Source organism: Daphnia pulex, chromosome 2 (genome assembly GCF_021134715.1).
Source record: "Daphnia pulex isolate KAP4 chromosome 2, ASM2113471v1".
NCBI classification, from domain to species: Eukaryota; Metazoa; Arthropoda; class Branchiopoda; order Diplostraca; family Daphniidae; genus Daphnia; species Daphnia pulex.
In genome coordinates this window covers 4,275,410-4,302,024 of record NC_060018.1, presented here as the reverse complement: position 1 = coordinate 4,302,024, position 26,615 = coordinate 4,275,410, and the positions used below count along the sequence as shown (strand labels likewise).

General features: G+C 38.7%; 8 protein-coding genes and 1 long non-coding RNA gene across 12 annotated transcripts; 5 read left to right on the top strand and 4 right to left on the bottom strand.

Moving 5' to 3' along the window:
* Window positions 1–22: 22 nt before the first annotated feature.
* Window positions 23–3,265, bottom strand: LOC124188320 (SUMO-activating enzyme subunit 2-like). Its single transcript, XM_046580874.1, has 13 exons — window positions 3,104–3,265; window positions 2,715–2,869; window positions 2,278–2,633; window positions 1,955–2,167; window positions 1,780–1,892; window positions 1,536–1,668; window positions 1,440–1,463; window positions 1,286–1,374; window positions 1,118–1,219; window positions 876–1,049; window positions 731–813; window positions 524–663; window positions 23–452 (listed from the first exon to the last, which is right to left on the bottom strand). The coding sequence occupies exons 1-13, from the start codon at window positions 3,233–3,235 to the stop codon at window positions 277–279; spliced, it is 1,890 nt and encodes a 629-aa protein (XP_046436830.1). The 5' UTR covers window positions 3,236–3,265; the 3' UTR covers window positions 23–276.
* Window positions 3,266–3,391: 126 nt separating this feature from the next.
* Window positions 3,392–6,244, bottom strand: LOC124188319. 2 transcript variants are annotated; one of them, XM_046580873.1, is made up of 4 exons: window positions 6,111–6,244; window positions 4,503–5,840; window positions 4,249–4,433; window positions 3,392–4,174 (listed from the first exon to the last, which is right to left on the bottom strand). In XM_046580873.1, the coding sequence occupies exons 1-4, from the start codon at window positions 6,112–6,114 to the stop codon at window positions 3,797–3,799; spliced, it is 1,905 nt and encodes a 634-aa protein (XP_046436829.1). In that variant the 5' UTR covers window positions 6,115–6,244; the 3' UTR covers window positions 3,392–3,796. The 2 variants fall into 2 exon arrangements, with proteins under 2 accessions (XP_046436829.1, XP_046436828.1); XM_046580872.1 differs by having other exon boundaries at window positions 6,146–6,235.
* A 181-nt stretch (window positions 6,245–6,425) lies between these two features.
* On the top strand, window positions 6,426–7,676 carry LOC124188340 (MICOS complex subunit Mic19-like). Its single transcript, XM_046580904.1, has 5 exons — window positions 6,426–6,563; window positions 6,631–6,735; window positions 6,800–6,899; window positions 6,966–7,231; window positions 7,356–7,676. The coding sequence occupies exons 2-5, from the start codon at window positions 6,670–6,672 to the stop codon at window positions 7,587–7,589; spliced, it is 666 nt and encodes a 221-aa protein (XP_046436860.1). The 5' UTR covers window positions 6,426–6,563; window positions 6,631–6,669; the 3' UTR covers window positions 7,590–7,676.
* LOC124188308 (lysine-specific demethylase RSBN1L-like) lies at window positions 7,661–11,227 on the bottom strand. The gene is made up of 7 exons (XM_046580854.1): window positions 10,467–11,227; window positions 10,208–10,396; window positions 9,832–10,140; window positions 9,583–9,756; window positions 9,214–9,520; window positions 8,048–9,148; window positions 7,661–7,976 (listed from the first exon to the last, which is right to left on the bottom strand). Exons 1-7 carry the CDS (start codon window positions 11,193–11,195, stop codon window positions 7,825–7,827), a joined length of 2,961 nt encoding a protein of 986 aa, XP_046436810.1. The 5' UTR covers window positions 11,196–11,227; the 3' UTR covers window positions 7,661–7,824.
* A 660-nt stretch (window positions 11,228–11,887) lies between these two features.
* On the top strand, window positions 11,888–14,379 carry LOC124188328. The gene is made up of 6 exons (XM_046580886.1): window positions 11,888–12,116; window positions 12,287–12,380; window positions 12,446–12,642; window positions 12,704–12,882; window positions 12,944–13,478; window positions 13,547–14,379. Exons 2-6 carry the CDS (start codon window positions 12,296–12,298, stop codon window positions 13,835–13,837), a joined length of 1,287 nt encoding a protein of 428 aa, XP_046436842.1. The 5' UTR covers window positions 11,888–12,116; window positions 12,287–12,295; the 3' UTR covers window positions 13,838–14,379.
* Window positions 14,380–14,615: 236 nt separating this feature from the next.
* Window positions 14,616–16,311, top strand: LOC124188334. Its single transcript, XM_046580892.1, has 6 exons — window positions 14,616–14,942; window positions 15,013–15,135; window positions 15,206–15,425; window positions 15,491–15,620; window positions 15,696–15,861; window positions 15,933–16,311. Exons 1-6 carry the CDS (start codon window positions 14,840–14,842, stop codon window positions 16,145–16,147), a joined length of 957 nt encoding a protein of 318 aa, XP_046436848.1. The 5' UTR covers window positions 14,616–14,839; the 3' UTR covers window positions 16,148–16,311.
* LOC124188346 lies at window positions 15,955–17,515 on the bottom strand. Its single transcript, XR_006872313.1, has 2 exons — window positions 17,190–17,515; window positions 15,955–17,115 (listed from the first exon to the last, which is right to left on the bottom strand). It is a non-coding gene; the product is annotated as an uncharacterized LOC124188346 (long non-coding RNA).
* A 432-nt stretch (window positions 17,516–17,947) lies between these two features.
* On the top strand, window positions 17,948–20,402 carry LOC124188333. Its single transcript, XM_046580891.1, has 7 exons — window positions 17,948–18,204; window positions 18,289–18,539; window positions 18,628–18,750; window positions 18,817–19,033; window positions 19,104–19,233; window positions 19,308–19,470; window positions 19,537–20,402. The coding sequence occupies exons 2-7, from the start codon at window positions 18,434–18,436 to the stop codon at window positions 19,779–19,781; spliced, it is 984 nt and encodes a 327-aa protein (XP_046436847.1). The 5' UTR covers window positions 17,948–18,204; window positions 18,289–18,433; the 3' UTR covers window positions 19,782–20,402.
* Window positions 20,403–21,577: 1,175 nt separating this feature from the next.
* On the top strand, window positions 21,578–25,413 carry LOC124188322. Of its 3 annotated transcripts, none has more exons than XM_046580877.1 (7): window positions 21,578–21,781; window positions 22,070–22,198; window positions 22,911–23,041; window positions 23,118–23,317; window positions 23,391–23,572; window positions 23,631–24,474; window positions 25,014–25,413. In XM_046580877.1, exons 2-7 carry the CDS (start codon window positions 22,164–22,166, stop codon window positions 25,290–25,292), a joined length of 1,671 nt encoding a protein of 556 aa, XP_046436833.1. In that variant the 5' UTR covers window positions 21,578–21,781; window positions 22,070–22,163; the 3' UTR covers window positions 25,293–25,413. The 3 variants fall into 3 exon arrangements, with proteins under 3 accessions (XP_046436833.1, XP_046436832.1, XP_046436834.1); XM_046580876.1 differs by having other exon boundaries at window positions 21,837–22,198; XM_046580878.1 differs by lacking the exons at window positions 21,578–21,781; window positions 22,070–22,198 and adding an exon at window positions 22,274–22,483.
* Window positions 25,414–26,615: the final 1,202 nt, after the last annotated feature.

Sequence of the window (26,615 nt, the reverse complement as noted above, 5' to 3'; positions counted from 1 at the left end):
AAAATTTTAAATTATTTATGAGTTTGGGTTAACTGAGATGTATTTCTTAGTCGGTAAGAGGTTGTGCAGTTTGAAACCAAAATCAACTAGTACAAATTCTCTTAATACGCAATTACTTCAGCGATTATAGAATCTGACTAAATTGATTGTGTGGGGAAAAGAGAAAGCACATTCTTAGTTACACTAAAACCAATTACGCCAGATAACGAGACACATGTAACTTATTTCCTTTAAATATTGGTTATAACCGCCATCAACTGTTTGACCTTCAGCATCTCACAATTCAATAATATCGCTTTCAGTTTGGGACAACCGAGCCTTTTTTGAGGCGCTGCCAGTCTCAGCCTGGTCAGCAATGGAACGTTTTCTGTTAGACGATTCTTGAGGGCTTTGATCATTCTCAACTCCTTTTTGGAAAACAACGTCTAAATCGTCATCCATGTCAACTGATTCTGTAAACAAAAAATCTTGATTAAAAAAAAAAAATCGGCGAGGGAATTAAAAAAAAAAAACGAGTTCCCACCAGTTATGGGAGTGGATGAAGAAGGGACGGAAGAAGACGAGGTCGAAGGTTGTGGTCCACTGGATTCCATTGCCGCCTTTGGTTGAAGTTGGGCTGGATCGGCAATAATCGAAAACTCACGATTGTCTTCCAATTGATCTCTTAAAAGAAAATGTTTTGCATCAACACAAAGAAATGAACACAGAGAAATCAGACAGGTAAAGTTACCGATGAGCAATCGTGATATTTAAATCATATTCCTGGTGGAAATCTTCACAACGAAGTCTAGATCCATCAGAAACGTTGAAATCCTAAAGGAAAGGAAATGAGTTTAAATACCATACAAATTAGCGCATTTCATAACTAGACGCACTGAAAGGAGCTTCGTCATATTTTCTGTTGTTTCGCCTTCTTCTGATGATATGAGGACCGTTCCTTTCCCGTCGTCAACCATAACGTCAGGGGAGATCATGTGTAAAGCCCCACGAAGAACTTTCTCTTCAAAAGACTGTACAGTCATTTGAGTGACGTTCAGTAGAACGGTGACCTAGCAAAACAAAAATATTTATTAAATAAAAGTAACCTGGAAAATATAACTGTTATTCGGGATATTACTTCAGGTTGATGTGAGCAAACGTAGCATTTAGGATTCGCACTATCCAGTGAAGACGGGGCAATAACTTTGTTCAGAGCATTTGGTTTACTGTTAAGGTACACCTGTAACAATATAAGAAACGTCAAATAAGAAAACACGATTCGATTTGAATAACATTTCTAATTTACATGGCGACAATCCTCCCACTTGTCTTCAAGAATTTTAAAAGCTTCAAAAACAATGAGCCCTGCAATAACTGCGTTCGTAGTGGCAATAGCTAAGAAAATAAATAATAACCAATTACTCTCGCAAGTAAAGACGTAAGATATTTTTAGTATCTACCTGGGATAATGTTTCCGGCCATTGCTGAAAATATAAAAACGTTGAATTACTCATGTTTAAATTATCAAAACCAAACACACACAAAAATAAACTTACCTTTAACGTCAAATCGGCTCTTTCTCGGAATTGAGAACACACAAGCGCGCAAGTTTGCACAGGCTGTAACAAAATCCATTGAAGCTTCATCATCTTTATCCCAGACAAGAAAACTTCCTTCCCCTTTTAAATCCTAATAATAATGGATTTAATTGGACAAATAGTTTGTAAAGATCAATTCGGTAAAAATAAATGGAAAGTTTTAGCCGAACGATTGGCAACCCTTGATAATCAGTCAAATTACCTTGAATTGTTGATACAAGGTTTTGACCGATGCGGCCATAACCTCAGCACATTCAGACAGACTCCAAACACGTTGATCTTTTATGATTCCTTCCTGGTTACCGAAAGGTTCATCTGTAAAATTTTTAGAAAGTAAGAGATTTATCCAAACAATTATTTCAAGAAACACATATTACCGGAAAGCTGGTCCCATGACAGAGGGTTAGGAGGTGTTCGTTTCGCCCACAACTTATCCATTGATAGCAAATACTTTATGTCGTCACAGAAAAATTTCCCGAACAGTTTGCTTGGATCATATTCCGACTGCTGAGCCCACGCCCGAGTTGAGGTACGTGTTACATTTCCTGCATCATCTGATTTGCTTTCCAAAGCTACTGAACCAGCATCACCTTCACAAATAGGAGGATGATACTACAATTAGGATATTTCACATATAGGAGGAAAACATACTACATAATACAAAATAATACAACAGAATAAAACAGAATTTATGTCCTACCAGCTGCTTCAGGATCAGCAGTATCTGGTGAGACATCTTCATCAGGGTCAGCTTCTCCAAAAAGTTGATTAAAGAGATGCTTTGCCCACACAATGCAATGAATTGGCTCTGAAGGGGTGTTGCGGATAGTACATCCAGGAAATGACTTTTGGCCGGCTTTGGGATTGCAGTCATAGCATTCAGACAAACCCTTTTTTATGACAGTCACTTGGCCCAAATACCCAGCTGTACCACTTTCAATTAAAGGGACATTGGCAGCTAAACACATTCGGTTTACATGGCTTCTGGCAGCTCTATTGTCCAAAGCATTCATCACTATTGTGAATTGTTTGAAGAAGTTAACATTGTATTCAGAACTGAAAATACAAATGAGTAATAAGATTAAATATCCTTAAAATCAATAATTTAACAACACATCTATATTACGATAACCTTACCTCATAACACTGTCATGTTTGGCAATAATTGTGACATCTGGATTGAATCCCAAGGCACTTTCCCTCGCTACCACAGCTTTAGACTTCCCTACATGTTCTTTTTGAAAAAGAAACTGTCGATTGAGGTTGCTAACATCTATGGTGTCCAGATCAATCTAAAGCACAAATGTGTTATTGACAGTTATGGAAAGAGCCAATGCAGAATTATACAGGAATGCAGGACAAGAGAAAAAAAATGTTAAATTTATACTGTATTTGGCTTTTAGATCAATAATGCCGGTTCACTTGTAATGTTGTCAACTCAATGCTTCGTGTGTACAACAGGTACAGACCGGCTCGAGGTGACAATTCTTACAATGGGGTATATAAAATTAAGAATTATCACTTACCACAAGAATGTCATTAAAGCTTGAAAGAACAAGATTCTTTAGAAGCTCGCATCCAATACCACCAGCTCCAACTAGGAGAATTTTGGATTTTTTTATTAAATCGCCGAGATTGGATGGGGCCGCGTCCGCCATGTTTTTAACAAATTTTTGAAATGAATTTTGTTCTGCTGTGTTTTGCGATGTTGCGTTATTCCTTAATATGGGTTTTCTAGCATTTTAAAATTTCATTGTATTTTTGTATTCTATCTATTATAATTAATAATTAACGAAAGAATAAAAACTACCAACTTCTGAATTAGAGAATTTATTTGTGCATTGTGATGTTATTAGCTAATCAGATAATTGCGCCATAGCTCCAAGTCCTTCAACCTCCAAAGAGTTAAGCGAAAGTGAATCCAAATTCCAAAGAAAAATACAATATCTGCATACGAGAAACGAAATTCCATGAAAAGGCATTTATATGTATCAGATGAAGAAATAGTTTATGGTTCGGTGTTATGAGATATCGAGAGGCTTTGGAAATCGATAGAAAGGTGGAAGGGACTAGGACTCGTAAACTTATCAGCTCAAAGTAAAAAAAGAAAACACAGATCAAGAAATTTAGAAAACATAAGAACAACAGCAGAAATGTTATGCGTTATGTATAGCATATGCCTTGCATAAACAAAGAATATCACGGAGTGCACAACTGCATTAGTCAATTACTTTTAAATGATCGTAGGTTGTTCCAAGTGTCTGAAGCATAGCTAAATAAGGTGAATCGAACTCTCCTCTTTCAAGAAAAGTTTTTAGCATTTGTCCAGAAAAGCCAGAAACGAGTGCGACGTTCTTTTCATCTTTGGTAACTGGTTTAGAGCGCTTGCCATTTCCCCGAAGATTCCAAAATACAATGGCTGGAAGCGGATAACCAGCTTGCTCGAATTTTCGCTTGACGAATTGGTAGTCGGTCTCGTATTCGTTCCCTCCGCAATCATCAAACTCCATATCCGAGAAGATGAAAAGAGTTTTTACCATTTCTGTAGGTGGAAGTTTAACGCTGATTGCCAGTTCTAATATGAGGTCAAAGACTGCCTAAAGAACGTCAAGAACATATAAGGTAACGATCAATTAATTTAAGTTTCAGATTATTGTTGACAAATTTATACCTGCACGTTGGTACTCATTCCCCAATCCATTTCCAAGACCGATTCAATTCTTTTCGTAAGCGAGGGCTGGTCTATCTTCTGAAGGGAAGGAGTGGATGAAAAACTACATATGTAGCTGTTGAATGGCGGCTTTGATAATTCTGCTGTTAAGAGAGACAAAGCTATTGCGACTTCCATTGGGATTCCTAAAAAAAATTCAGGCTTCCTATGAAACTTGTCAAAATTTAAAAGAAAAGAAACGATGGTACTCTTACCACTCATAGATCCGGAAACATCGCACACAGACAAACAGCTTTCAAACAGTCCAGATTTCTTCAAATTCTCGACATAGCTTTTCCATTGAAGTTCTCCTACTGTCATCAATTCTTCAGGCAGAGAAGAAATGGGCGTCATGAACTGCTTAATAATTTCATGGGGGAGTAGAGCTCCGGACGCAATTTTCTTTATTCCTGACTTGACATCTTCGAGGTATTGACCAAATCGCTCGGCATCGTTCTTTAAAAATTGCTTCTTATTTCTTTTCATGCACACCGAAGGAACTCGTTGATAGTCTAGTTCAGTCCATTTCTTCATTGACATTGTTCGTTCCGGGACGTTGATTGAAGCTCTCAGTGGAGTCAGGAATTCTTTGCGGTAGTAAATGAAGGCTTTTGTGTCGTAATCTGAATCAGATTCTTTTGCGTCACGTTGATGTGTCGAAGAATACAACGAACGAGCAACATTTTTACCAAGCGAAGTAACCGAATCAATGGAACCTCCAATTGCAGGAGCCCATTTCCCCGCTAAAGCAGTCTTTGGCAAACTTTTTTCTTTTGCCAGAACTTCCTTGTCACGCTTTAGAGCAGATGAAAATAAGTTGACAACCTTGTCGTACACTGCAGGGAAATGTTGATGGAGGGTCTTGAAGTTCAAAAGTTTGACGGCTGAGACATCTTTAAGGGATTTTTTCTTCATCTTGGCTTCTCTGCTTCGTTCTAGATGAATAGCTTTCGATAACTCCTTGAATTTCAGTTGAGCATTTTTCCTTGATTCGTCATCGGGCAATTGCTTCAAGTAGCGTTTCCAGACAGCTTTCTTCACCATACCATCTACCCGTTTCTTGATAATATCTTCCAGGGAATATTTAACACTTGCTTGCTCATTGCTTGACTCTGAAGTTCTCAACCGTTTCTGACGTTCCTTAGTCATGGAAACATGGTCCTCAAGCAGAAATTTAACAAACCAAGAGAGATCTTTCCAGTAGCCATGTTTGGGAACATATTCAAGATTATAGAGCAATGTTTCGGGATGATTGTGAAATAGCCAAATGAGGCAGTGATGAAATTCAATTACCGCTCCCTTTCCCGAACGGACATCGCGTAACTGAAAAATTAACTTCAGAGAAACAAGTGGATCTTCATCCCATGACTTCTTCAGTGTCTCTACAATTTGATCATTCGGAGTTTGTTGCATCACTTCAAAGTAAAAATCAAGACAAGCACTTGTGGTAGAGCTGTATGTAAATGAGGCATTTTCAGTCAAGGTCATGTTTTCAGGAAAGGGCTTTTTTCCTCGTTCAATATTGTCAGCTGCATCCATCTCCATACAGGGATCTGTGAACAAAAATTTTGACTTATCGATTGTCCAAAAAAGATAACATGATTCTAGCCACTATAACCCCATATGCTATGTGACAATATGATATCTCATAACCTAATCAGTTGATTAATTTCTACCAGTATTGCTACTACTACATTTTTTCACTTTGAAATGTGAGTCGTTCAATTTGAACAAGACTATGCATACAGATGCCCCACCCAACTAAAATGTGATAGCATATATAGTATCAAATTGCAAAGAAATGATTGCACATTATATATTACCCATTTTGATTGATCAGTGTAGAACAGTTATTTACCAACTTGTAACTGGGCCATTAAAAATTGCTATCAAAGTTCAAAAGATCAACGTTTATCTTATTTGTTGTCAACGACCAATTGTCGTGTGTGCGGCGCACACACGACAGCGCACACTGTGCGCTGCTCAGGTGTGTGTGTCGAACTGTGTGTGTCATGTCTGCATGTCTGTGATTCACTTCAATAACACTTTTAAAATATGATGCCTAACTAACTTTTTATTGTAATTTTTAAATATCAAACAAAATAGTAAAATTATTTATCATCCTAAAATATATATTATTTTTAATAAGCTTACAAGTAAATCGTTAATCGTGAATCCAATTCGTCAACATTGGCAGTTTTGCAGTCGTCTGCTATATTGTAGATCAGTCTACGGTCTCTACGGATAGTCGGATCGGAATATTAACTGAATTTCAGGTTGATTCACTAATGACAATTCATTAATGTTTAGTGCAATGAATCATTTCTATTTGAGTTATTGCAGTTAACTAACCGGTGCTCAACGTAAGACAGCAGTCAGGAAATGGGTAATTCGCCAAGCAATCGGAAAATAGCAGTCGTTAATGATGAAGTTGCCGGAGTGATCAAGGTTCTGAAATAGCATTTAAAATTATGTAATTTCTTAAAAATATGTATTTACTTTAACATAACAGATCTCTGATTCTGTTGTGAGACGTTTGAAAGGAGAACTTGAGAGAGAAAAGGAGGCAAAAATTTCACACCAACCTGTTTCAGTTCAAACGAAGCCCCAAAGTCTGTGCCTTTATTCTTAAACTTATTTCAATAAGACCTATTTGATTGTTCACAATTCCTTAATAGATCAAGATGGGGATTCAGGGTTTGAAAAACCTACTGCCAGTGAAATGCCAAAACCAACTAATGGAATTCAGGTACCAAATAAGGAAGTAGTTGTACCAACCGCTTCTGCCTCAACTGGCAGTAAGCAATCAAAGGAGCCAAATCCTTATGAACACTTCATGGAAGAGGCTCACTTGACTGCTCTGAAAATTCGACAAGAGAAGGAGGCAGAGATTCAAAGAGTGCAGGAGCATTGGCGTACTCAGCTTCTGAATCTTACAGAACATGTAAGGAATTTATAGATTTTTGAAAGGGGAAATTTTATGGGACAAACATAGATATTTAAAAATTTATCAAAGTAAGCATAATGTGTGTCAAAATGAAGTTTCTTGACAAAATAATTGTGTTTAGTATTCAAAACTTGCCGATGAAACTGAAGCAGAATATCGTGCAGCTGTGGCGGACGTCGAGCGTTCTTTTTCTAAAGAAACATTCAACAACATCTGCAGCGAACAAAAAGAGCGTATACTGAAATGTTATAAGGAAAACAAGGATAAACCTTTGTACTGCGCAAATGAGGTAAAAGACTTTGCTTCATGTGTTGACAAGTTTCGCAGTGAAAGTTTTGATAAGTTGACGCGATGAACGCTCTATGTTTGACTATAGAAATGTATAATAGTGAAAAGAAATACATTAAGAACTGGATAAAAAAAAGCTCGAGTCGATTGATTTTATTTCTCATTAGGCCATAGGTATATTATAAAAATCAAACAATAAGGTGGCGTGTCGTCAGGTACTGAGATCCAACACCTTAAAAAGCTGTAACAGAAGCAATAAAAGGAAACAAAGACATTTCTCGGTAGATGAACGGCATTATAAATTAATCATTTTCTTCTTTCGCTTTTGTGACGGGTAACATAGAGGACATGATGGACCCCAAGAGGTCTCCAGAAGTAAAGAGGTCCTTTTTAACGGCCGCAAGCTTAGGCCATACTTTCGGGACGCAATAAAGTTTTGAGTCCGATGCTGGTGCTACAAAGACGATAAAATACTTTTTAATACGCGAATGGCAATTTTTGTGATGATAAAAGTGTTGCTATTACCATTTGGACTTCCATTCCGGGACTTTTGCTTTGCGCTCTCTATCGTATGATCAGATTTATTTTTCTTTGTTTCGACACCAGATGAAGATTCCTCATGTTCAGCTTTTCGTTTGTGCCTTTCTTCTTTGGAGGACTTATTAGTATGTTTGTGGTCGTGAATTTTGCTACTTCGATTATGTTCACTGCGATTGTGTGTAACAGATCTTGATTCGCCGTCTTTGGACTTTTCCTTTCGATGATCTCTACTTCGGTGGCCATTTTTATCTTCCTCCCTCTTTAGTTTGTGTTCCTTTTTAACGTCGCGATCTCTAGGCGATTCATTCTCGGGGGTCTTCCGGCGCTGTTTTTCGCTAACTTCTTGTTTGGAAACTGCTTCTTTCATTTCCTGGATTTCCTCACTGATTAAAGTGGGCTCTCCATCCCCCATGACACCGTTGCACTCTTCACTTTTCTTTTCAGGATCTTTGGAACGATCAGATTTCACGTCATCGCTGTTTCGTTCATGCTCTTTACTTTTCTGTTTTCCATCTTTTTTAGACTCGATGCCTTTATCATAACGATCACTTTTCACGGGCTTTTCGTCTCCATGTTTTAACTCTTTTCCTCCATCTTCAGGTTTTTTACTTCGGTCTTGCTTTTCATCCATTTTCTTGGAATCCTTGCTTGACTGTTCAGGTCGCTTGGTTTTCTCAAATTTCTCCTCGGACTTTTTATGTTCTTTGCTTGTTTTGCAATCAGTTTGTTGCTCTGCATCTTTTGCCTTTTCTCTGTCACTTGAGGACCGTGACTTGTCTGACTTTTCTTCTCGGAGTGCACTCTTAGCTTTGGAATCTTCAATATGATTGTCAGGTTTTACAACTTCCTTCTTGGTTTCTTTACTTCGATCTCCTTTCTTTCCTTCCTTGTCTTTTTCCTCGTGTCTCTTGACTTTATCCATTTTTATAGGTTCCTCTTCACTCTCATCTTCAGTTGTCCTTTCCTCCAGAACTCGTAGTTTAGAACGATGGTTTTCTAAATCACAGTTTTCACCCATAGCAGCCGAAGGAACGTAACGTTTCATTCCATGCCGTCTCAAATCGTCGTTAATTGCATTTGAACCACCTAGAATAATGATGAAAATTTTATTACGACCAACATTTTTATCATTTTGCTTCACTTTAAGATACCTTCTTCAGCTGCCATTCTTTTGTAAACCTTTACTAATTCCGGGTAGTACTGTCGCAAACGAACATGCCAAGCGATGCTGCTCACAGCAGATACTGTTCGGAACTGGTGAATAACATTTCGGGGAAGGAAGTAGATGTCATTGTCGTAGAGGGGTATTTTGGCATAACGAATGCCTTCACGATGTAGTTGGTTTAGTTTAGCGTCTTCCACCCATTGAACACACTGAGAAATGGGAGGTTCATACGTATCGAGTTGAAGTAGTGAGACCAAGTCGTTGAAATCACCGGCGTGGAAGGCCACAACATCCTGTAAGCAACATGAGATTTAGTCATTTACAAGTATATCCTAAATAATGAAACACAATATACTTTGGTTATGCGATTGATCTTGCTCTTGTCACCACAGCGAACTGCTTTCAGAATTCCAACTGCTGCTGTTGTCATACGATCTAGACCATGACCTACGTGATCAGCATGTGCACGCGTTCGATCTTCAAAAAGTACTTCTCGTGCCTCTAAAGACCGCGGTAAATATTGCAGATTCTAATGTTTTAAAAAGGATAAAGGTATTTATAACGTGAATACAATGTAATACGATAGTTATTTATAACTACTAACCCTGAGTTCATTAATTCCTGTTCTTTTCCGTTTGATTGGGGACCTATTTGCATTCAGCTCTGCTGTAGGAAGCATTTGCTCTCCGGGTCTAATCCAGAGAATAGGTCCGTCGTTAGACTCCAAAGGGTTCACCATGTTGACAATACTCGTCTCTCCCCAGGGCATGGTTAATTTAAGAAATATGTTTTTTTCCAACATCTCAAGGAACTTTGGGAAATATCCCCCAACTTCTTCTGTCACTGTTCCAACTAGCGAAATCTGGTGTAGAGGTCCTTGGCGAAAAGTGCCACCACTATATGTCTTGTAGACCTATTGTTTATATATTGTTTTTTTTTTGTCAAATCCATACTTTAAAGTTAGGCATGTAGCTACTCACCTGTTCTTTGAAACTGGCCATATTGGTGCTTTCTATATCAGAATTACGGCCTAGAACCCCATTTTTCACAGTAAGGTTGGGATAGTTTTCAGCCATGTGATCAAGGAGATCAGGCATGTAAGTGGCAGCATTATGCACAATGGACATGACATAATGAGCAAAGCCATTTTCATCTTCACTGAAAGAGAGCTACAGTATAATAAAAAAAAAGAAATAATTTAATAACCAATATTTAAATACAATTATAATTTAAGAAAACCTTTAAAAATTCATCAGCCAACTCTTTCAGCTCTCGTTCATTTAAGTTTAGACCATCTATTTCATCTTGACTCATGTGAAGAACACTAGCGTTTCCATTTGGGTAAGTTTCAAGTTTAATCAATGATGCATACTTGTGGTGTTCCCAATGTGGCACAGAAGTGGAGGAATATATAGACCTGGGAATATATGCTTGTAGAGCATTGCTCTTTGACAAATGCTTGTCAATTCTGCACTGAACACCAACATTGCACCGCTTTGTTTTTCTTCTTTCATTGCATTTCCTGCAATCTCTACTGGATTTATATCTTGAATGTCTATCTCTACTTCTCACATCAGATTTTTCTGACTTTGATGAGGTTTTTGGATGTTCGGGGAGCGTGGCTGGTGCAAATTCTTCTTTAATCGCTGAACTGTCACAATTTTCGGTTTTCACAGCACAAGTTAGTTCACTACTATCCTCAAGAGGCCCCGAGGCGGCATCACATGAAACAACATCATTAGTCGTCAACAAAGAATTGTTTGATGGTAAACCGGGCAAGTTCCGAATAAATTCACTCAACTTTACTTCAACACCATTTTCTTCATTGTTAACAGGGGAATTTTCACTTTCGAACCCTGTGAAATCCAGTTTTGACATTGTAGAGACGCTATCTCTACAGTCCCGCTCCGCCATTTTCAATTCAACAGCAGGACCAAAGCTATAGAATACTGGTAGCGCCACTGCCATGTTAACACCTCCTCTCGGAAATTGTCTCTGGAGATCTGAAGCCAAGTTTACGAATCGATAGTGAAAATCGGGCTAGATATCGATCTCGCCCCTTGCCATTCCTCCACTTTTCCCTCCTTTTCCATCCAACACACTCCTATTCCCCACTTCCCAACACACCCGCCGTGGCGCTTATAGCTAAGGAGCAGGGCAGGCAAGCAGGCTTCACTTCCAGAGAAAAAAGGAATGGAAGAGCTCGCCATATGAGTGGTGCTACCAGTATTCTATAGCTCTGGCAGGACATTTAGCGACATCTAGCGAAAATGCTAGACATTGAGAGAGAATTCGAAATTTTGTAAAACGGTTTTTGTTTTCGAATCTTTTCTGTGGAAATAAATAGTAAAAAAACACACGGCAAGCCAGCCAATATTTAAAAATTAAAACTGTAATAATGTGCAATCTAAAAATAATTTTTTTCCTGACAACTGATTAAAAGTGATTAGAAAGATAACACAGGAATGACCGGATCAATCATAATTTGGTAATTTGTTATCTTTTTCTTTCATGCCAATGCCAATTAATGGTACAGCAAACTGTTTTATCGTAATTATAATAGGTTTCCACGAAGACTTTCATAATAATGCACGAAGTAGGCTACCTATTATTCTTTTCTTTATCTTATTTTTGTGTTGCGCAAAATATTGCGTCATTCACTAGAGGATGTTGCAATGTTGCTCTCACACCCTTTTGTTTGTTTTGGTTAATGTTGATAAATGTTGATAAACAGACTGTAATTTGGAAATTGAATTCTCTGATATTGTTACGGTTTACGGATTATGTAGAAGTAGTTAGAGGACTCTCGATTCACATGTCAATTTTCGTATTTTCAAAGTTTCATCTTTCTGTTATGTTAGTTACCATTTTGGGTGTATTTTTTACCAGGTGCGTATAGTAAACGACTTAACAATTTTTAGTTATTTTATATTCCATTTTACTTTTAGGTAACTGTTTTTTAATTATCTTAAAATAAAGTGGGATTGAAGGATAAATCAAAGAAAGAGTCTTTTTGATTAAATAAAACATTCTTCACTTTTATTTTGTCATACATTCAGACTCAAAAAATGACCTCTTTTTCGGGAAACCAACAAACTTATGAATACCACACTGTTGACAACTTTGAAGTTGACAATTTTGGAGTTCGCCTGGGTTGGTTCTTTTTTTTTTTTTACTTATTTCATTACCTAAAGTATTTTATTTCTAATATGCATTAGAAAACCGGAGTTCTGGATGTTGGTCATCTTCATCTGTTAAACTAGTGCAACTCTGTTGTATAGGAATATTGCTTCCTATTGTGTGGATAATAATTCCCGTTTACGCAAGGTTTTTCTTGTATGCAAATTCAGCTGTACCATTAGCTTTTACACAGATGCGTGTATTAGACTCAAATTTCAACACTTTTTGGTGTCAAGTAGGTTTATAAAAATGCTAAATAATGTAGTAGATCTTTGCTAATGTTTCTTCTGATAAAGGGCCACTATCTTTACACCAACATATCCTTAATTGATTCCTATTTGATGGATAGAAATCCTATTGCTTCCTATCAAACTCAGAAAATGACTCATCACTTTGAATTGGACGATGATCTCAAGGAATTCTGGGGATTCTATTTACTCAAAGGCTCGAAACTAACGATTAGATCTTGTGCAAGGTTATTTTCACACCATTTCTTTCACCGTTAGTTCTTTATTTAATTTCATTGCATTTTACAGATATATGGGAGCCACCGTTATGCTAGTTAAAGGAAACAGTTCGCTGAATTTGCTATCTTGTCTGAAAGATGGCTTAAGCTCGAGTGAAGAAATATCTACGGAAGCCAAAGAGAACATTACCCTGCAGGCAACAGAAATTCTCTCTTCCCAGCATCCATCGAGTGAAAGGCACGCCCAAGATACTCAATTCGCGACGAACAATAACGTAACAATAAACGACAGGTCAACTACGCTTTCAAAATTAGATGAAGAGGTGGAAGAACTTGAAAATGGGGCTTTCGAAGTAAACGACGAAAACATTATCAAAGAAAAAGACATTTTTACCAACCCTTTGATCAGCGACGTATCTGAGTCGGATGAATCGCTGACCTCAAGCTCGGAAGAGGCATTGCTTGCTTGTGCCAGTCCTGTTATGAATCAGTTCGTGGTTCCCGCTGAAGACTGCAACTCAACTCGAACCAAATACAGCCTACTTGAATACACAGTTGAAAACGATGGATATTATTCCATAATATTTTCTAGCAACTTTGAACAAGTAAGAATTACCCCTTTTAAAGTTTTTTAAACATTAATTATCATGTTTTTGTTTGGTTTTTCATGTAGAAGGGGAAAGTAAAAAATCCTGTTTTAACAGAGTTTGATCTACTTCAAAATATCTACAATACTACGAACGCAATTGCTTCTTGCCACAACGCTACGGAGTGCCGTTTCTCTCTTAGCTTTGCGTCTACTCAACAAGTCGTAGTGGCACTTTCTGCTCCTCATTACGACGCTGAAGATCCTAGCTTAGACACGACTTTTTCCGTGGAATCCCAGTGTATTCCACGCACGTCGGTCTATCTTGCATTTGGATTGACTTTACCACTCGTCTTAATTCTTTGTGCCTTTCTATGACCAGATTTTCGCCAACTTTAAATTACTGTAGATTTATCACTCGTCAATTTTTAGATAGGTTAAGATAACTGCTCATCAGAAGTGATCCTCAAACTTGATTTATCATCAGGGAACAAAATTATCGCCTCCATTGATACATTATTAGATACCAAAGTTGGCAATGCTTTTAATATTTGCTTGCCAGGAAAGTCGCAGCGATCGAGATTTCCTGTTTTCTCAGCCTCTAAGTTGGGGTTGCCGTGACTACGCCACTACGGATACCACAGAAATTTACTACAGTGTAGAAGAAAGCAACTGCAATTCAGACACAGAGAGGGGGCAGTTGATGCCAGATGCGAAGTCTGTCAAGTGTCAACAATGCTCGTTGAAACCCACAACTCCAAAACCAAAACTCTTTTGTAATCTTTGTATCTCTTCAATGTTAAATTTATGGTGTACTCTTCCAATAACTCAAGTGATCTTGATCGTCGCCCTAATTCTGTAATTCAGATCAGTGTCGTCTTCTAGTATGGGATTCTACAATAAAGTAATTGACCACTAAATAGTTAATTCATCAAACCTCGTTCGAGGTTTAAGCAAGGTAGGCTACAGTTCTTCTGTTCACATTCAATCTTCTACTGACATTACAAATTTGACGCCGAGGAAATCTACACTACAGTAAGAACAACATTCAAGGACATTTAATAGAAATAGCTCGAGGGTCTATACAGAGTTGTCCTTGAGCAGCAACGCTTATAACACATGTCTATAGTTTCCAGCTTGCGCGAACGCACCCAACAGTCGTTGAAGCTCCGGCGTGACAAGCGTGCTACGTGATCCATCCACTTCCTAAAGAATATTTATTCTCAAGACAATTACACTTCAAGTTGTTACGCAATATTCACGTGAATCCTAAGGATCACATTCAATCGCTACAATCTACGTAATTACAAAAAATTTCAGTGAGTCTCTAGTTCAAGATTGATTCAATTCGTCTAGTTAAGTTTGTTTTTCTGAGTCATCATGGGAATGAATCAAAAGATATTAGCTGGTTTGGTGCATTTAATGGCTATTATGTTTGTTACGATGATTGTTATTAACGCCCTGGGTGGAGCCGGTTACAAAGGTATGTTCTTATTATGCCAAATCTTGTCGCTTAACGGATTTAATTAACCACCTCAAATTGTTTATCAAAGGTCTTTTTAATCAGAGCACAGGGCAGGTATCAGACAACTACAAAAGTTACATAACACCAGCAGGATATACTTTTAGTATATGGAGTGTCATTTACATATTTCTTGGAGCCGGTGCAATCTATAGTAATACGCCGTACTGTCAACCTTTTATTTATAGGATAAAATAATCAATTACATAATTAATTATGCATAGGTCTAGCAAGCGTTTACCGAAAGAGTGATGGCTCAAGTAACCGAGTCTACGTTCATCCCATTATTCTCAACTGGCTTTTTTACGTCGCTCTCTCAACAAATTTTTGCTTGAACGCGGTGTGGATGGTCTTGTGGGACAGAAAATTAATGGTCGTTGCAAGCATAGTTTTGTTGCTAATAGCGTGCACTGGATGGCTATCTTTCGCTGTCGCTGTCATCAGGTAATTTTTCGTTCATAAGATCTTAATATGAGTTGTGTTTCTCTCATCGTTACCCTTTCTATCAGAGGAAAACGTGCCATGGAGAAGAAAAGAGATGGACTGTCGAAAACAGTTGTTTTCAAGGAAGTGCGACTACAAAGAATCTTGATCCATAATGGCATTGCTCTATACACTACTTGGACAACAATCGCTTCTGTGAGTAATAAGACATTTAATTAAGATCTATAAATGACGGATGATATCACATTTCATTCTTATGTACCCACGAAGCTTTTGAATATTAACATCGCCTTCCAGTACTTTGGCAATACGGACGCAGAGACAACCAGTTTGGTTTGCTCGTCGATTCTTCTGATCATCATGCTAGGATGGTTTTTCTTTGAAAATACCTATTGGCTTGATCCATACGTTCGCTACACAGTAACACAATATCCTGGTTTGTCTATTCATTTATGGAGCCAGTCTACCAGCAAAGGAGTTTAATCTTTTTCTTTTCTTTATTTGCAGTGATTATTTTTGGTACCTTCGGAATCCTGAGTAAACAAGCCTATCCGAATCGTACAGACGGACCCGTTCCAGAGAGCGTACGAATTCTGACGTGGATCATTTTGGGAGTCGCCTCAATTCAGCTTGCGGTTCGATTGGCCATCGTTATTTACCGCTACCGCACTCGACCCCTCTTTGAAAGTGAACCTGTACCAACTGCAGTTCAGAACGAATAGTTTGGACTACAAATGTGAACAATCTACAAGGAAGAAGGAACCTTTGAAATTTCCCAGCTAAAATGTGACATAATTTCGATTGACATAATAACTTCACTATAACACTACACCAGAACAACAGTACAACTTTTGCGCATTAAAAATACATTTTCAGTAAAAAAGTATTTTTTTATAGATAATTAAATAAGTAATTATAGTCAAAAGAAGTTATTTCAAGCTACTGAGGGGAGCGTATCCTGTATCCTGAGAAAAGAAAAGTTTTCGCTACGTAATCCTATATAGGCAGGATGTTGAAAATCGCAGCTATGGGTGATGCTTTGTGGGAACACCGGATATTTGTAGTTGCGATTTCCTGCGACATTAGATCTTTCATTCGAAAATTTTGACAAGTTAATGATAAGAATCGAAGGAATTCGGAATTTCAACAGGAAATGCTGTGCTGATTACTCGTTCAAACAATTAAGATCCCGAATAGAAACAACCGATCTTGTGAAGGTAAAATGAAAAGTAACCATATCTCTTTTAAAATTCAATTCATAACCTAAATTTTAAACTCAACAAAAAAAAAAACACTAACAGTTGGTTATAAAAAAAAAATGAACACTCTCGTTCATTTTTGGCTTTCTCTCATAGTCAACGTATGCTGCTGACCTGCCCCAAATTGAAATCCTTGAAATGTGAAACTTCTGTACAGACCGAAGACCGAAGGCTACGATTGTTGTTATATAAGAAAATTTAATTAAAATTAAAAGAGAGAACGTTGGGATACCCCCCTTTTGTTCCTCTGACTTTATATCATGCCTGTAATATGGCATGATTCCGACGTTACATGGTTTCAGACTTGGGACACAGTGGAATCAATTTAGATTTCTCCGCTTCAGTAATGTATTTCTGTTTCTGTTGAAAGCATTCTTTGTCAAGAATAAAAAGCCAACCAGAGAAATGTGTGCGGATGAAACTAGAAAAAACTGGATAAAACTTGTTTTAATATATAAAAATAAACGATCAACAATATAGGCAAACCGAGCCAAACTAGGATTACCTGCGCATCGTCCCACATATTCTTCTGTCGGCCTATTCTTTGGAAATTATATAGCAACTTTTTTCCCTGAGTTTTTTTTAACGTCCTCCATTACTGTGCTTATATAACCAAAACCTTATCGCTATTACCGTCTAGAGAAGTTGCCGAAACCCATCAAAGGTTTGGAAATCGTTTGGGTTTCAACACAACGGCCACGCACTGAATGCGATTACGTAAATGCATTGCAGTCGGTCGGATTATATTCTTCAACAATAATGAATAATTGCTATGCAACAACATAGTAATTTGAAATCATGATTATTAGCAGTAAAATTGTTTAATAAGATCCGGCAACCCCGAGAAAAAGTTATATAACCAACAGGTTTATGTTGCGAAATTTCAAACAAAAATACAAAGCGATGCCTATTGTTTCAACTCACAAGTGTGTAAGGTGAATGTGACTATAGCTCTTTACCGTGCATCACAGTTTTTAATAAATGAAATTGATCACGTCAGCCTGGGTCATCCAACAGCTAGTAAGTGCCATAACTGCCAAGTTATAAGTTATATGCTAAACAAAGAATTGTTTCCCAAGGGGTACCGAGTACGAGTCGATTAAAATAGGTTAAGCAAAAAGTACCCAACACGGGAAAGTGGATGGTGAGTCGGGAAAAAACAACAACAACTAAATCTACCTCACAAAATAGCGGTATTTCTTGATGGACAGAACTCGCCCAAAGTTGAACGCACTTATTTGCATATGATAGGGACGGCAACATTTTTTATAAAGAAATGGAATCAAGCGCAAAGTACAGGTTTAGAATCCCCCCCCCCCCAAAAAAAATACTAGAGTGAACTTTCCCTTTATTCAGTCAATGGTGGCCTCAATATAGGCACAGCGGCGGAGGGAACCTCACTAGTTGCCGTCAAGCTTCTTGGTGCGGCTGCCCTTGAGTCAGGAAGAGGCAGCCTGTTGCACCCGCAGTTCGGTACGACTCGGCGTCAGTCGTAAAGCAGACAGTGTGCTTCGCGTCAGGTACGCATTTGTTTCAAACGTTTCACCAGTCACCAGCGCTCCACTTGAGTCCTTACGTAATGGAACTTTTACAAACACTTACAGAAAGTCGGGACTCTGTTATCTGAGAAACACCTAAAATAGTCACCGCTGAGTGTAGCAAATGATAATTCGCCCCGTGATTTTGTGTTAGTCTACTCGAACGATTCAACCCGCTTAGTTCAACAATTTGTGTAGTGTCAGTTTCATCATGGAGAATCACCATCTGGGATTGTTGAGTGGCTTAGTACATTTGAATGCCGCTATTTACATTGTGATGATCGTTTTCAACGCACTGGGTGGCATAGGATATGAAGGTAAATATTGTTAAAATTTATCACATGTCACCGATGCAAGTGAGAATCAATTAATCAAAATAACTACGTTTTACCTGTCAATTAAAAGGTGTTTTCAGCCAGAACACGGCACAAGTATCCGAAAAGTATACAGTTTACATAACACCTGCGGGTTTTACCTTCTCAATATGGGCGGTGATTTACATATTTCTCGGAGGCGCCGCTATTTACTGTAAATTTAACCTATACAAAAAAATTCCCTGACACCTTGGTAAAACAATCAATGACGTAACTGCAGGTGTGTCGAGCGTCTATAGAAAAAGTGGTTCAAACAGCAGAGTCTACGCTCAACCCATTATTCTCAATTGGCTTTTTTACGTCGCTCTTACAACCAATTACGGCCTAAACACGGCGTGGATATTTTTATGGGACCAGGAATTGATCGTCGCCGCCTGCATATTCCTGTTGTTCATTGCCTACACGGGATGGATATCTTTTGCAGTCGCCTGCACGAGGTGATCTCCAAATAACTAGTTATCAGCTCGATTCCTTTTTGTGATAACGAGTTTTTGTATTCCATAACAGGGGGAAAAGTGCCATGGAAAGGCAAAGAGACGGACTGATACAGACAGCTGTTTTCAAGGAAGTGCGACTACAAAGAATCTTGATCCACAATGGCATTGCTCTATACACTACTTGGACAACGATCGCTTCTGTAAGTAAAAAAACAAGTTAATTTTTTTAAAATCACCAAATGACTGACGATCTATTTGTGTTGGTCACGTGCAGCTTCTGAATATTAACATCGCCTTCCAGTATGTTGGTAAGTGCGATGCAGAGACAACCAGCATAGCTTGCACATCGGTTCTTCTCATCGTGCTAGTGGGATGGTTCGCCCTTGAAAACACTTGGCTCGATTCCTACGTTCGCTACACACTAACGCAATACCCTGGTTGGTTTTCATTTAACTTTGTATACAAAATCAGCAAAAAATGTAATCTCCTTTTTTCCTATCCAGTGGTGATATTTGCTACAAGTGGAATCCTGAGTAAACACGCCGATCCAAAACGTCCAGATGGACCTGTCCCCGAGAGCGTTCAAATTTTGACATGGATCATCCTCGGAGTGGCTTCGGTTCAATTTATTGCCCGACTGGTACTCGTCACTTACCGTTATCGCACGCAACCTTTATTCAAAATTATTCCAGAGTCATCAATTGCCTCACAAGACGAAACCAGCACCCATTCTAAACGTAGCATGTAAAAATGTAATTGTTGTTCTTCCCTTCGGTCAAACTAGAATTACCCAAAAAGTTAACGGCAATGTCTTTTCATCACAGTTAAAAAATATTTAAATTATATTTTAAAGAAATTGATTTGTCTTTTTCGCATTGGAACTACATTCATAGCATTTACGTAACTGTCTTAAACCACTATGGCATTCCAAAGGTTGTTATCTTCTAAATCAAAACAGATTTTATTACAAAAATGGTAACACGAAACTAGTATGTGTTACAAAGTGTTACTAAATCTATAAATGTCAGCAGCCTACGCCCTACAGTGTGTTTGAAATGCCAGTTTGAAGAAAGCACAAACGATGTGAAATTCAGCCAACAAAAATTGTTCTAACGTCGATTACATTGACGTTCACTAGTTGTGGTCCTATTTCATTATGGTCAATAAATTCATAAATGCGAGGGCTGTAAAATATTTAGTGGCTAGCTCCACCATTTTCTCTTCGATGATAACAAATGATGAAAAACAGCCTTTTATAATCAGTCAAGTGCTAAGGTCAAAAGATTGTAAAACCATAATTCTGAAGTTCAATAGGACGACGAAGCGCTTATCTATTTTTTAAGATCAATAAATCTGATGGGGCCTATTACCCGCTTAGTAACGCAAGTTCATTTGACCGCCCTACTTGAATTCACAAGTTACGTAACATCATTCAAAGCGACGAGTTTTAAAAAAATATTGGCACCTACAAAAAGACACACCCATTTTTTTTCTTTTACTCGAATCGATTTGATGGATCGGAAAATATCCTCCTATCAACAGGTTACAAATCGAAACAACTGCTATCGCCTGGTGATGACATCATCACTAACATGTTAACCGTTTAAGGGAATTAAATAAAACAAGTTGTTTCTACTACTCAAACCGCTTTCATTATGGTGTCCAATTGTATTTGCGTTTCATGAAGTGAGTCGCCGAACCGATTCGCGCATTTGCGACTAAAAGGGAAACAAACCTTGAACTCGCAACTCTCAAATCGAGACGACAAACAGTTTTATTGCGCATTAACACAGGCCGTCTAATCAATATTCTTTTTTTTTTAGCACAGCAACACCTCACGGATCTTGAGATAACGTTGTTTTTCAATGTGAGTAAACTGAGTATACTAAACACGTATCATCACGTACGAACGTATTAATCACTTATCGCATCAACGTATCGAATTTTACAAAAATCAGCGCTGCTCTTGGTTGCCTTTTTAAATAATATTTTGGAACTTGTAACTGCCATTGTTATTCAATATTTGCTCCTCATTAAAATAAAAGAAGGAAAACAGTTTACATTTCTAAAAGCTTTATAGCTAAGAAACCTTTGACGAAGGGCGTTTCCTTGATTGAAATTGAAAAGAAAAGTTGCAGAACCTTGAAAATCGGGAATCAGCAATGCCAATCAATCATGTCGTCAAGCTAGCTTGAATGTATATTTCCTTCATTAACGTTATCTACTTAGGCCCCAATGTTATTTATTTTTGAGCAGTGTTATTGCGCTTTTTCCAAAACATTTACTCAATTAATAAATAACCTGAAAATTGTGGAAGCGCAAAAAAATTTCACGGTGAAACTGTTGCTCTTTCACTTCTGGGTTGGTGACCTTAGACAAACAAAATCGTCTCTATTTTCACGCAGACTGTTTACCATATTAAACTTGTGTCCTTCGCAGACATAGGCGGATGCCATTCTGAATCGGGAGCTTGAACCAGTTTTCGCTTGATGGTTACTAGCCCCCCTGATGGTGCACCAATAAAAGAAGACTCCTATATCCAACAGCGGCCAGCTATATAGGATTTCGTCGCGTCCGACTACTTAAAAGCAGCCATTCCCTGCCGGATAAATATAGTTCACGCTGGACTCCAGCAGAGTTGCCCCTTTCAGTTAGCAAAAATCCACCTAAAACATATTGAGACCTTGATTGTTGGAGCTACTAGCTTTGGAACAACACCAGAAGCTGCTGCTGGAAACAAGAACGTTGGTAAACAATCCAGTTTATGAAATTGACAACTTTCTATTGTTACATTCCCAACTAGTAAGACTATAATACCCAATAAAATGGAGGTCTCCAGTCACGTGACAAATCTCGATATACTCTGTGGAACACACCCGATCAAGAGTGCTGTGGAATTCTTAAATTTCCCAAACATTGACGTCTTCGCCTCAGTCTATCTTCGAACTCAACAGTCGGCACTGACCTGGATTCTTTTAGCTGAGTGCTGCAGCATCGCTCCCGCGTTCAAACTCCATTTCTTATTTTTTTTTGCAGGTCGTGTCCCGTGGGACTATGCTATTGGCTCTTTTCTTGGCGATTGGATATAGTTGACAATTTTCCTTGAAATTGTTTTCCGACCGACCGAGAAATGGAGGAATCCACTTATTCAATTCCCGACGACAGGTAAATCCCGAATTTCATCTTTTGCTTGTTGAAAATGCGGAATATATATGCGGTATATTCAAATGAAAGTGAACGACGCGCCAATTTACTTGTTGAAAAGTTCGAGTCAACAAGGGAAATAGGCCAGAATGAAAAATATCTGAGATAAGAACGCGCTTGTTTTTCTACCAGCCTTGATCAGCTAGACGATAAATAAGTTCTGGCTACCCTTGAATCCATCAATAGTGCGCAAGCTGAACTAGTGTGAGCGAGTGTGAGTGTTTACCGTAGGCATGATCAGCCGATGTAAGTTATTAAACAACCATTTTAACCATATTCCTGTTAAGCTGTCAGCTGTAATAAGTAGCTCAAGAGTGTTTGATTATTTTGTTTTCTTTATCGCGTCGATTATTATGCATATGTCCGAGACCTAGAGGCAAGGTCAAATTGGGTTCGTTAGGGCATGGGTTTAAAATTCTCAAAGACTTGTTGCTATGGCGTCGGCAAATTATCTTCAGACAGTATAACATTGATTACTGCACTATTAAACACAACAACTAAAGCACGTAATCCTTATATATACAATGATTACAAGTCCACAAGATATCAGCCAACGTTAAAAAAAGAGAGAAGTCAAGTCAACACCTTTGTTTCACATTTGCCGATTACGAGGGAGGACAAGAGATCACGCCATATTCAAACGCAATTTTCTTTTGTTTCACAAATACCGCAGATTCAGTTATCAATCATCTGATGATTATAATTACAATTACCGACAATCGCTCAACATGTCGTTCACATTCGGAGATCATAACTTGGAATCGGGGAAATATCAGTACGACGCCCTTCCCGTCAACAACTCAGGTATATTAGCATAATTACATAATATCTTCTACTATTCCCAGCAAGTGACGTCGTGGTTATCAATTTGTTTGGACAGCTGGCGGTGCACGATGCTCCCTGTTTAACTCGACGGCAGCCAAAATCGTCCATCTGATCGTATTCGGGATCGCCCTGCCCACTCTGTTCATCGTCGTTCCTGTTTATGCAAAATACGTGCTCTACGCCGACACGGTCGTCACATTCGGCGCCTCCGACATGAGACTGATGGACGGGCATGTGTCTACAACTTGGTGCAAGGTATCTAAAGACAGTCGATCAAACATTTCCTCGGTACGTTTGACTAACCTGTTTTGTTTCAATGCCTGGACAGAGTCAACAAATTCAAATGAATAGTTCGTTTGACGCTTATTTAATGGCAAATCGTCCGACACTCACTCCGAAAGCGCAAATGTTAACTATGACCCGACATTTCGAATTGGACGACGATTTAAAAGAATTCTGGGGTTTCTATTTGCTTAAAGGTTCTGAAGTCACCGTCTCTACCTGCGCTCGGTATTATACAACTCCTTCAAATTAAAAAAAAAATAATGAATTAAAATATCTTTTTTAGATACCTCGGTGCCAACGTCATGCTTATAAAAGGAATCAACAGTTTGAAATTTTGCGCGTATGTTGGCCGAGAATCGAAAGAAGACGAATCAAACGAGATTTTAGGTCTGGAGAAACACAAATTAGCCGAGCAATATCAATTAGAGACGGATGACGACGGCGATTTCAGAGCCCCGGCTCCAGCTCTGTTCAAACAGCCAGCCAAAAAAGATAAGGACCGGATTTTACAACTCATCAAGTCGCACAACGATAAACGTCGCCTCATCAAATTATTAGAGAGGAAAAACATCAACTCGGATCGGAATGACACGCTCGTCCCAACCGAAGTCGTCGAGAAAGTGGAAAAAGCTCTTCAAAAAATCCTGCAACAAGAAATCGAGTCCTTGTATCAGGAAGTCAAAAGTATCATTGCGGCAAACAGCACAAAGCCGGCGAGCAATACCGACGCCACAAAACAAAAGGCAGCCAAAAATCGATGGCCGCTTAAGCCTCTGAACAACCAAGGAGCCAAACTGTCGGCCGTCATCAACGAAGAAGTCGATTCTGAGGAGGACGCTGCTTACGAGATGGACGAGTTGAGTCTAAACACGACTGCGGACGGCATTGCCGACGATCGAGGCACTATTGATCACAACCACTTCAACGACACTTCCCTGTCCAATGAAGAGTCTTCCTTCTCCAGCAGTGAGGAGGCCATGCTCCATTGTAAAGGAGTTATCCTCAGCCAGCCCCTTGTGCCCGAGAACCAATGTAGTAACGACGTTAGTCCTCGTTACAACAATATCAAATACACCATCGAAGAGGAGGGCTACTATTATTTTATATTCTCAAGCGCAAATGAAAAGGTGGGTCCAATGAAAAGGTAAAACTATACACAAATATACCTATTAGCTGTTATTACAGGAATAATAAACTAAGCCTAATCTGATTAGACGCCAAGAAACGTTAATACGCTGATCAAGCTTGAAAAAATCAATTTGGTTTATCACTTACTACTTTCGTCGTCTACGTCGTAATCTCGTAGAAATTCTTATTGGGACGCTCGAACAATCAAACACACTTCACTTATTGACAACTGTTTTGATTGGATCACAAGTTAAGTGAATAAGAAATTATAGCACTAAGAAAACGGACAGAAAAAAGCAACAACCTTCACAAATGCAAACTGGTTTTGAAAGGACTGCGATATAATAAGGGAAGGGTTCGACAAAAGGTATCTTGGAACTAAACTAATGATAGGTAGAAAAACTTAAGCCCTTCCCCTAAAAAATGTTTTCCTTCCCCCAACGATTAAGTTTCGCTCTAATAATAACGAATGAATAAGAATTTATGTAATAACCTAATACGATTGTAAATAATTGATTTTTTTTAACGTTTACTGAAGGTTCGAAACAAGTTGTCGGTGAAATTCGACCTGCTCAAAACTGTTTTCAACTTGACAGAGGCCACTGATGTCTGCCACAATTCGACTAGCTGCAATTTCCCCCTCAGTTTTTACTCATCGGAAAAAGTGGTCGTCTCGATTCCGGTTCCCAACAGCAGCGTCTCGCAGGAATGGGATCGCACATTTGTCGCCCGCGGTGTCTGCGAACCTCGGATGCCTCTCTATCTGACATTTGTCCTTCTCGTGCCACTCTTTCTTGTATTTTGTGCATTCCGCTAAACTCTCTAATTATATCGAGATACTTGCTCCATGGTATGTTCTTAAACGTTAAATGTGATGTCCTTTTAGACGGTCATGTCATAATATTGAAGCGCATTGGTCAATAAAATTACGGAAATGATTCAGGATTCGAGAGACAAATTGTAGCGTCCCCCCCAGATCGTGGGAGAGAGAGTTTGGCGATCCCATTCTGCCCTTTCTTTCTTCACATATAACATATTATGTTGTTGCTTTGTCAACGACGCCGCTTGCGACGCCCGACGACGTGCAGAGCAGCGTCTGCCAGCGCGAGATAAGACTGTGCCTTTAGCAGCGAAAGGGAAGTGAAAAGGGAGCTTAATAACGTATTTTGACAGCTTTGGGAACTCGTCACATGAAAAATCCCCGCACCCTCTTCTATTTTTTTTTTTAAGTATATAACAGCCCGAAAAAATCTATTAGGATTTCATAGGGGGGAATGAATAGCAATTTCGTAGCCACACACGGAATGATTATGAAGAGATAAAAATAAATAAAAGCAAAGTATGAGGTTGAATAAATTTGATTGGACCGGCGGTCGGTCGCGTGCCAATAGGGGCGATATTCGCGTTTGATCTCTTTTCAGTTTCAGTGAACACACACAGTCGATATTGCACACACTCGAAAATCACAGAATCGAAAAGCCATTCACATTGTATATACCTGAAATCTACCCCTGGGTTTGAGCCATCACGTGTCTCGATCTACTATATACTGCATATCCCATGTTACTGATATCGTTGCTAATTCATAGACCTTATGCCCTCCCATGGCTGAGCGGTAACATATTATCACGAAAATAGGGAAAAACAAACGAACACACAATTTTTGAGGCAGCAGTCAAGTGACGAGTGACACATGTCAAAGACAATTCAAGTTGACTTCAACGGTAGCATTGAGTATTGGTGGTCGCTTCTTATCGGTATCAGATGTCGCCTAATCTTTGTCTGTCCAGACTTTTTGAAAGAAAAAAAAAATGAGTCTCCTTGTTGTTTGTGCTTTGGTGAAAATCGGATACATTTAGGCATTTGTACACGGAGTTGCCACCGCTTTTCTCCCACGAGTTTCGAGGTTTTTTTTTTTAAAGCTGTCGATTTATGCCACGCACATTTATCGAGCTAATACGATCATTTTTTGTCGGCCCAGTTTCCCCTCATGAATAGAGCAACCCCTCTCTAAAGGGGAATGTGATACTCTATGCATTGTGCGCGAGAATAGAATAAGAGTAATATTTTTCAACAGGGTGTAGTAGAAGGGGAGGTCGGCAAAAGAGTCAAATCATAATGGGGAAATTCAAGAGGGCGG